Below are 10614 nucleotides of genomic sequence, written 5' to 3'. Positions count from 1 at the left end.
TATATATAAATAATGATATAATGTTTTTTAAATATTATAATAAAAGTATTTTTCAACTGAAAAAAAATAAAAATAGTTGACTCTTGTTTTATAGACTTGTCTTGCATAGAGGAGAGTCTCATGAGTCTAGAGAAATTGGATAGAGCATCTCCTGATTTATGGCCTGAGCAGAGTGAGTAAATTTTTTAAGGATCATTTATGAGCTATGTATACACAATACATCATATATGTAGCGAGCAATGAAGTTCCAGGTGTACATGAGTTTGTTGCTCAAAATTCACCGCAGACAGAACCATGTTTTTGGGCTGCGATGTCGCAGGATGACATAAGCCATGTGCATCGTGAGTTGATATGCATAACATATAATTCTTCATCCCATTGCTAAAATATTTTCTTGCAGAACTGGGTAATTTGTCAATGACCGGGCTTATCTCGGAAGTGAAAAGACTGCACGATTTAGCTTATCAACTGGGTCTAGAAGAGGCTAAGGAAATGACACGCGGCAAATATTTGAATATATTTAAACATAAATAATACATTTTAGATTTGCAAAAAATAAAACTCGTGAAAATGCAATACTACAATCGGCATTCTTAAAAAACGTTTCGAGACGTTTTTTATATTTTTCTAACTTTAAGAATTTTCTAAAATCCACTTTGTATATTTCTGTACATTTACAAATGCAGACGGAAAAATGGTGCTTGAGTCACAACTAGACCCAAATGATAGGATTCCAACCTGATTAAAAAACAAAAAATGGAAAACATAAATATGTGAACTACGTCTGTAGTATATGTAAATATTTATGTTGATAACATACCAGGAAATACATGTCCGCATATTTGTATAACAGAGGACTACCGCTGTAACTTGAGCAAGGTTCACAGTTTCCTTTGGCGCATAATTCAACAGATAGAGCTTGGCTTATATAGTCCGAGCACTGCTGCTTAGGTACGAGTTCTAGTTGTAATGACTGTTGCGTCAATGGTTGCGCTGGATCACAGGGTTACAGCACTTGAACGTTACATAAACACAGCTTACAGTTTATGCTTTATGATAGTTTGTTCTATTAATACAATACCTTTTTGACCTAACAATTTTCCCCAGCCGACAACAGTGCATGTACTTCCTAGGCTAACGTATCTGTCTTCCGGTATAAAGCAGATTGGTTGAGCTGTGGCTGAAGAAGACCGAATTGCTATTTCCTCCCGTATTGAGGCTGTGATCATCACAGTATCTTCGACGTGTATATTTAAGAACTGTACATACCTGTAAATTCGATAGCCTTCTTCAAGCGAAGTAAGGCGATGTTGTTGGAATAACTTGCGGCGTTGTAGCCCGGATGTTTTACCACATACGATATGTCGTGGCTACTGGTTTTGTGTCCGCAAAACAAATTATTGCAATCTGGATTGGACTCTGTATTATATTCACCAATAAGCACAGAGCATCTAAAGATAAATAAGGATTATTATAATCAGTGCATGCTACAATTTAATGCTACGATCGAAAATATGAGTAACGATCATTCGTTATATTTTATTTTCGACTGCTATATACGTACAATTTGTATCTGTCCGATTTCGCGAGTGCGCATGTAGCTGTAGTCAATACAGTACGCTCATTAACAATCACGCCATTGCACGAGTATTTGATCTCACCCGTTAATGTATCTAAAAGCGAATTCTTGCTAACAGTCTGAAAACGCATGTCTTATATAATAAAAGAAATATAGTTAACTTTCTCTCTTTCTCATCCTTCGAACAAAATTGTATATAATTTTTGCTGTGTACATGATGTCACAGAAATTCTTTGTCTTGCATTTTCATTGATAAATTTGAAACAAACTATCAGTACTTTCAATGTCATCAATGAAAAATTGATGATTTTTTACAGCTGTGTTACAATTTAGAGACAATTAACAGTTTCTGGGACATCCTGTATATTACACAATTTCTGTATAATACAAGTATTTCCGTATACATGCAAAGTACTTGCTTATGAAACCGATTCTTGCGACAAATGGATACGATCCTAAAGTGTTTACGTTACTCTGAACAATACTTTTTCCACACTGAAAATTTGAAGATAGTTGCGTCGGATATACATCCAGATTTCTATCTGGATATACTGGCCGTTCGGTGTAACTATTAACGCTGCAGCAAATTTTTACATGTGTTCGATCGTACCCGCATACCGCTTGTCGTAATCTGCGCTTAAAAAATCGACGTTTGTAAATATGTACTCGTCCCTTCAATATAAAAAGACAATAATCACGTTACCTGTGAGAGGAAAGCGCGTTTCGATCCATTAGGGATACAACCCCCGGGCAGTACTCGATGAACACGCACTTTTGATTACTAGGACAAGAAAGAGAATTATTTTGGCATATGGTATCGTACTGATACCAAGGATTGTCGCACAGCTCCGAAGTTACGATCGGCAGTAAAAGCAGTAGCAACAGGCAGCACATTTTCTGGATATAAATGCAAACGAGATGGTAACACGACGAGGATAAGTTTGCTAGTTTCGTATAATTGGTAATCTCGACGTCAGTTGACTTCGACTAGCGAAATCTAATAAAACGACCCTTTTCATAAAAGGAATATAGAAGCTCGATCGACTTTTTAAAGAGATTATCGTTCTTTCTCAGATTCTTTTTCTGAAAATTGTGTCTATATATAAGTTGTATCTATATATAAATCGTTTTCTATATAGAAGAAACACGACGGATTAGATCTCGTCAGTTTCGTATTCGTGACTAACATCGTCTGTACCGGATGATGAACTGATTTCGTTGCATCGCGCACCTGTATACGACAATTTCGTTTCTCTGGGTTACCTTGACTAGAGCATTATTCGCACATCCGGCGGAACTATGATGATCACGCGAAAAAGCAAACGTATTATGTGATTAACTATGTTACGCTTTATCTAGATTTCTTGAGAAGGCAATAGAGGGTTGATTTAATTATTTTCATGTGAACTAAATTTAAATTACCTAATTAAAACTCTCTTAGATATTGTTTTCTTTTTTTGGTTTAAACGCTGCGATGAATCCATATACATATCATAACAGTATTATTATTTAATAGGTTTAAATTTTAAAAAAATGTTTATATTTCTACTTTTAAAATAATGGAAAAACGAAGAATGGATATTTTGAAAGATATTTACATCTTTTTATTAGATATTGCTTAATTACATGGCCCACTTTGTATATAAACTTTATTAATATTCGTACAACACGTAACTGTAGATAAAATCATAGGAGCAAAATAATAAGTTATTAAGTACTATTTGTATAAAAACTGATTTGTTCGAATTAATGTGAATTAATAAACTTTAGTTTGTACGTTTTCTTTCAATTCTCGCGCTAACAGGGAATAGGAAAGATTTTAACAATACGAATTTCGTCTTTCGTTCCATTCGATCGCGGTTTCGATGATACCGGACGATCGGACGAAATCGACAGCAACGATATTGGCAGTGTTTTGCCATTTGCTGTTGTACCAATTTGTAACGTTGATATTAACATTTTCCGCCATTTGGCGGATACTTCCAAGCCGGTTTAAAATTACATCCCACGTGTTGGGCGTTAGTTCTGCCATCGCCGATCTTGGTATTGATCTAGGTTGTCTGAAATGAGAATCGCCAGATCGACGAAATTAAAATTTGCGCAGGGCATGTATTTGAAATACTTTTATTTAAAAAACAATATTTCTAAAACAATTGTATTTTATATTTTAACGGAGCACATGAAAATAAGTTTGTATTTTGTATTACATGGAAGTATATAAAAGTTTTGTATTTTGTATTTCACACAAATACATACCAATAAGTATGACAATCAATCTTATTGTTATAAAATACAAAAAACTTTCAATCTTTCAATTTTAAGTACAAAATACGTAATACTTTTATGTGCTTCGTTGAAATACACTTGTATTGCAAATACTGTGTTTTAAATAAAAGTATTTCAAATACATGCCCTCTAAATTTACGTTATATCTCTTCATGCTATACAGAGATAAAGAGCAGAATTAAAGATCTTTTTTTTTTTAAGAAATCCAGTTAACAATTGAGATTATTAAAAACTTAATAGGTTTAGCTATTATTAAGATCTAATAGATCCTAGATTAATTAATAGTACTAAGATACCCGTCTGTCATATACTTTACTTAAAATAATACCTCTCAAGTAGCGAAAATACTTATAAAATCAAAAGTAGATTTAATTAAATAAGAGAAATCCTATATTTAGTCGGATCTTCGGATTGCTTAAATATTTCTCTGACTTTATATACATATCTCATTCTACAAACCTTACGCCAAAATCTTTTTCGGTTTTGAAACGCAGTTATGAGTAGAATCAGAGTAGTAATATTACTTTTTAAATTAACAAACATTTTAACAATTTTTGATGCTAATAAGCATCTTTATAAAAATATTAATATGTTGTTAATGACTAATGAGAATCTTAAATCTGCGAATAATTTATTGCGAAAATCATTGCCTACAAAAGTAGATATGATGAAAAGAATAGTCTTGGATAGGACTACTTAGTATTTGGCTTTATATAAGATTCACATACCCAAGACTTTCCGTTTCGATGCGATTCAGATGGTTAAACAAGTCTTCGATAGTCCTAACGTTTCCCCATTGATGTGTCACACAAGGCCATATGCTTTCGTAGCGACTGACGACTCGTCTCTCATCATAACCAATAATAAGTCTTTTCGCGGATGACCAGATCGTATTTAGCGCGCTGGTCCACCCGTAACTCTTCGGCAAGTAGTACCCGGCGAATTGTTCCTCGAGGAATGCAACGAAGTCGTGATGTACCGCCAGATTTTTTCCGAAGCCTAACAACACCATCAGCATATATTTTCACATAAATAATAAAATTATTATTTATAGATATAATTTCTATATAATTTATATAATAATTTATATAAGTCCTAGCTATGACTTGCATAATCTTGCTATTGTTATTGTCATTAATTGAGTAGTGATAAATTACATCATGATGTAATGTTAGCCTTGTGTTTTGTCTCTATGTTTCATTTATAATATTCATAATCTGCTGTGCTCGTTTCAATTCGATACGAAACAAATAAGATTGTAGATAGGATTAGTCCCGATAATGATGATTAGGTCAGATAATAAGTAAGGCATTTTAAAATCTAATATGATTTTCGAATGGCTCTTATAATTTAATCCACTAAAAAAAAAATTCCCAAAATCCATTAATTTTGTTTATTTATTATATAAAATTTTACACTAAATTAATAATCTTTTGAATCAATGGCATTTTTAATGTAAGAATATTGCGAATGAATTCAACACGGCATTCAGGCGTAACAGTATTTCAAATGTATTTTAAAAGCACATGTATTTTAAAGAGCACAGAAAAGAATGTTGCATTCGTGGCTGTACTATTTTTGCCCGAATAAGAGTTGTTGGCTGTTCGTTTTAACGCTAAAATATATTACCAACTGGAAATTCCTGGACGTCGAATATTACGATCTCGTTCGTCTTGTCGAGGAAGGTCTTCACCTGATTTATGATGATCTGCATAGGAACAGTTCTGAATACTCCATGATTCGCCCACCATACCGAATTAGTATTGGGGTAGTGTCCGACTCTGATGTCGAGATATCTAACTCCGTAGATCAATTGCGCGAGCACGTCTACATCCTGCAGTTTAATTATCCTAACGATTACCAGCAACGGTTATTCCATATTTAATTCTTATCTGAATTTAATGCGTAAGCTCTCTTTAATGCCGCTCGAATATTTTCGCCAATTAAGCTTGATCTACAATATTCTTTGCTTTCTGTTTCTTTTTATTTTTTACTTCTTATCCTATTTCTTTGTTTTTTATTGTTCGCGATAAAAGTTAACTTCAGAAGAGACAAGTAGTATTTGTCAATAAAACGGTTACAAAGAGGGAAAAAGCAAGAAATAGGAAGCAAAGAGCTTATCGTAGATTAAACTTTATTCGAGCGTGACAAGCGTTTCGTTATTTGAATAAAAAAGAAGTCTCGAATCAATTTTGCAATCTATTTGAATTCAATCTATTTAAATTGAAAGGAAATCTCGAATCAATCGAAAAACTGATGTAGAAATAGAGATCTTGTAGTCATGCGACTTTCGATTCGAAATCAATATTGATGCAATGAGATAAACTTGTAGATTATTTGATTTATTCACGCAAACATTCAATTGTTTAGTTTGTGTTATTAATTCAGAATTTACCTGCGTCATCACATATTTCTCGACGATATTCTCGGAGTTCGCTCGTTCGTGTATCGCGTAAGACGCAGAATCGTGAGTACCGGGTAAGAACACTCTGCTCATCGGCAGTGATCCTAAGATAGCCCTCCTTTCCGACATCCAGTGAGGCTGTGTTTGCAGACAATTTGTCATTCTTACCGTGTCATTTCTCAGCCAAGCAACATGGTACTCTATTAAAGCGAAATTCTGTGTTAAGCTCGGACATATGTAAACCACCAAAATATATGACAAGAAAAATAATAGACCAAATATATATATAACAGCCTTTGGACTGTTTCTCAAAGTATAAAAAAGTTTCTCGAATTATAAAAAGTAATTTAGTTCTTGCGATAAATTTAGATAGACAAAACAATATCTTTTGTGCATTATAATAAATATAAATATATGAAAGGATTTTTACAATTTGAAAACTACGCTCGAGACTCGCTGTATATAATATATTGTCTGAAAATAATTACAAAAACATCTTTTTGTACCTATGCTTATATTTACTATTTGCATATATAGGATAGGAAAAATTACGTTGTAAAAGTAAGTAGTTACTAATTCTAAAATATAATTCGTTAGGTATTATTCTTAGTGTTCAAAAAGTAATGCCCAATTTTTTCACCTCTATAGATAACTTTATCCATATCTCCCAGATTACAATAGAGATATCTCCTGGATAAGATATATCCGCAACTTATCTAGCAATGAAGAAATTGGGCATATAAGTCAATAACAAATTATTTTTTAATGTTAAGACGATTGACTAATTAATAATAAAAAAAATTTATATTTCTAAAAAAAATTTTGTTGGAATATTGATGAAAACAATATAATTTTGGATGTTTAATTTACAAACCTACAAAGGAAAAACTTTAAAAGGATACTGTAAATACAAAGTTCATAAGATTCAGTTTCTTTAAATTCATACTTTTTTGTATCATGAATTTTATGATAAATCTTGATTTATCAATTTATATCTATTTACGAATCAAATCTGTTTTTATAACAGATAAAAATCTATAATCACATCTGGATAAGAGTATAGACTCTATGAATTTTTATTTTGAAGAAGTTAACGTTCGATCATCAACATCGTAAAAACAATTCTTTGGAGCCTACGAATACACGGAAAAATAGATTCCAAATGTACAAAGTATAAAGAAAAAGAAAAAAATTTTTTCATGTGCACGAATATATATAAATATATATAAACATACATAAACATATATAATTATATATAAAACATGTTCATACATCCTTCTTTTGTTCAATTACTTTTTAGTATAATAAAAATAATAATGAGACAACATCGAAAATAATTAAAGGGACAATTTTCGTATTGTTTGTTTTAGAAAAAATCAAGTTTGGAAAAATGTAAAAAAAATTGCTCGTACATAATTATGTATAACATACTTGATTAATAGTCTATATCGAAATTATGTAATTGCGATGTGTGTGCATATATGTCACGTACGTACGTAGGCATTGCTGAACGAACGTGAGATTCGAGGTGGGAACAAACGTAGCCTGTAATCCGGTCCTCTTTATACCACTCGGTGCGTTTGGTATCAGGGTATAAATTGGCTCGAGGCCGTTCGTGGGCTCGCCCGTGTAAAGAGCGATCGTATCGCCCGGTCGATACCTGGCGTGATTCCAATAAATCTCGATCTCCCGTATCATTCGAATGGACATTATAGGCGATATAATCAGGCCGACATGCGCGCGTTGGAAATCTGAAACGAGGAACAGGTGTTTCGATGCAAGGACACTCGGTAATGAACGTGTTTGTCGCAATAATTTCAATAATCTCCTTGTCGAAAACTGGAGCAATTGTTGCTTCGCAAAACGAAAACGCGTGCATTAACATGATTGCATAAGTCATAATAAAAACATTTCCTCATACCAATATGTAAGCTAATTTTAATTTCAATTTAACTTACTTTTTATAATTCTAAGTATTAGAAAAAGATAAAGAATAAATTAAACTGAGATTAAAGTTAATCCACATTGACGAACATTAATTATAGAATTCGTCAATCTTGACATTTATATTTATTAAATCGCCACGATGATCCGATCGATTTATATGTTGCATTTCTTGTTCTTAAAGTTGGTATTATTTAAGTATCACGCTGTTGTTACACTGATTTTAAAACTTACCGTCTCCCGTCTCTGGACCACAAAATCTCGTAGTCGACACGCAATCGATAATCGTTAACCAAGGAAAAAGGGCGGAAACTATTGCAAGTAGCTTCATCTTCATGCTCGAGTTAGCGCGGGAGGATCGTCGTAGTAAATAATATCTATCTGCCTCTTCTCGAACCGTTGACATTCTTCTCGGTCCCCTCAATCGTTTCAATTCTTTCCACGAAGTCAACTAGCTACAAACTGCAAAAGACGTCAGCCTTCATCTTCCAACTCGGTTTATTGTACAACTCTCACGAAAGAATTTAAGAAATTATCACCGTCAGAAAACTCACGACGTATTTACAAGTACAAACAGTTGTAATAAACAAGAAATCACGTATGCATTTGATGTATCATTATTAATATATCATATTATTTATATAATAAAAGTAAAAGTGTGTGTGTGAGATAATCAACAGTTGATTCTTACTCGTATAAATTAAAAATACAACGTTTATCTTTTTTCGTAGAAAATGGATAACCTGATTTCGTGATTGAGGACAACTTTCATTTAGGAATCTGTTTAATTAATTTTATTGTTATATAAATTCTTATCGTGTGATTTTGAAAGAAAATATTTATCTAGAAATCCAAAATTACGAAAGCTGCTCCAAATAATAAAATTACGTGACTTTCCTGCAACAATAAGTTAAGAAAAAGAGTTTGATGAGATGATCAAATGAGCGTATTTACTGATACTCGCTCGTCAGGCGCGATGCAACAACAATCGGAAAATAGTTGATCGCGTGAGTCGTAGCTCCTCGAGTCTTCTCGTGATTCAACGCGCTGGTACCTCTCTCCGTTGATAGATCGTAACTGATCGTCGTACCAAGTGCGACCAAGTCAAGTTGTGCAAGTTCAAGAACGTGAATGTGGCGAACGCAATGACGAATCATAAGGCCGGTCACACACGTTCAGGTAAACTTGTTGCAGTTGTAACTATCGAAAGCAGTTTTCTATCACACAAAAGTTCAAGTAAACTTGCACAAATGACTTGCGCAAACATACTTACTTGACGAGTTTACTTGAACGAGTGGCCATCCTTGCGATGATGTCGTCATTGCGGTCGCCACGTTCACACATAGTTACTAAGGAGAACCATCGGCATTTATTATGATCATTGACTGTTTATCTCTTTATCCCGTCATCTAATCGTTATACTCATTATACAAGTTATTTTTTTCTGTTTTATGTCGACATATTTCAGATAAGTCGCTTTTGAGGAAAAGTTTCCAACTTTGCCTCGCCCGTTTCATAAATTTGTTTAACATATCACATTTCAATTGTCTGGTATGAAAGTAATTAACTAAACGAATAATGATGAAATTCTCTTAAAATTTCTGTTTACGAATTTTTTAATAAACAACGAAAACTCAGCTGAGTTGTACTCTAAGAAAATAAACTTTTATGACATTTTTACTTTAATTTTGTATCTTCTTTTTAGTTTTACTCTAAGAAAATAAATTTTTATGACATTTTTACTTTAATTTTGTATCTTCTTTTTAGTTTTATCTTTGTTTTCTTTTTTCGAATTAATACTGTACGAACAAAATTTCTTTAATGTTATGTAAGAAATAATTTAACCTTCTAGTAAAGATTCGTTAACCCATAAACTAAAATTACGAATTTTTTAATAATTATAATCTTCGCGCGAGTTGAAGAAATCAAAACAATAAAATAAAGAAATTTAGGACGTCCCCCTTGGTCATCTTTTAATCTGAGAATCTGCCTACGCAACATGATTGATCTCGATTAAGATCGCTGAATCTCGAGGGGGAGAGGTGGAAGGAGTCCCTTCCCTTCAGGAAATTAACGCGATGATATTTCCACGTGCTGCCAACACCAAGTCGACTTTGAACGGCGAGAGGTGGAAGACAGAAGGGTGGCGGGAGAGAAAGGAGAAGGGGGATTATCCAGAAGATATCTTACCATGAATTTATCGCGAAGAGATCGGTTCGGCTTGACTTCGAATTCTCGATCATCCGTTCTTCTCGTTCTCTTAACATCGGAGTAATACGTAGTCGTTTTCGTAATAATTGACGACGGACGCGCAAAAAAAAAAGCTGACTCACAACGTTACCGCGCCGATGCGTGAAACTATGCAGCGCGATTCAATATCACGCGAACTTCAACGACGACG

At 33.4% G+C, this 10614-nt stretch overlaps 2 protein-coding genes across 8 annotated transcripts in view; one reads left to right on the top strand and one right to left on the bottom strand.

Annotated features, from left to right (window-relative positions):
- lin-52 (DREAM core complex component lin-52) overlaps positions 1-1272 on the top strand; it is a 1933-nt gene extending 661 nt beyond the window's left edge. The window contains exons 2-5 of one of the 3 annotated variants that reach the window (XR_001940316.1): positions 95-172; positions 246-341; positions 401-951; positions 1108-1272. Coding sequence is in view for 2 of the 3 variants with exons in the window: in XM_018514007.1 (XP_018369509.1) it covers positions 95-172; positions 246-341; positions 401-534 (308 nt within the window). In the remaining variant the exon portion in view is untranslated. Of the gene's footprint in view, positions 1-94; positions 173-245; positions 342-400 lie in introns of all 3 variants that reach the window. The other 2 variants (XM_018514008.1, XM_018514007.1) reach the window with 2 other exon arrangements.
- Positions 1273-3213: 1941 nt separating this feature from the next.
- Positions 3214-10614, bottom strand: part of LOC108765241 (PI-PLC X domain-containing protein 1) — a 10417-nt gene continuing 3016 nt past the window's right edge. The window contains exons 1-7 of one of the 5 annotated variants that reach the window (XM_018513849.1): positions 10404-10614; positions 8448-8675; positions 7766-8020; positions 6261-6469; positions 5495-5699; positions 4594-4864; positions 3214-3639 (exon numbers count right to left, since the gene is read on the bottom strand). The exon at positions 10404-10614 is cut by the window's right edge and continues 370 nt beyond it. In XM_018513849.1, the coding sequence (XP_018369351.1) occupies positions 3399-3639; positions 4594-4864; positions 5495-5699; positions 6261-6469; positions 7766-8020; positions 8448-8619 (1353 nt within the window). In that variant the 5' untranslated portion in view covers positions 8620-8675; positions 10404-10614 and the 3' untranslated portion in view covers positions 3214-3398. Of the gene's footprint in view, positions 3640-4593; positions 4865-5494; positions 5700-6260; positions 6470-7765; positions 8021-8447; positions 8676-9167; positions 9597-10403 lie in introns of those variants that run through there. The other 4 variants (XM_018513850.1, XM_018513846.1, XM_018513847.1 and 1 more) reach the window with 4 other exon arrangements.

The sequence above is a fragment of the Trachymyrmex cornetzi genome, unplaced genomic scaffold, assembly GCF_001594075.2.
Source record: "Trachymyrmex cornetzi isolate Tcor2-1 unplaced genomic scaffold, Tcor1.1 scaffold482, whole genome shotgun sequence".
Classification (NCBI taxonomy): Eukaryota; Metazoa; Arthropoda; class Insecta; order Hymenoptera; family Formicidae; genus Trachymyrmex; species Trachymyrmex cornetzi.
This window is presented reverse-complemented; position numbering and strand designations above follow the sequence as displayed.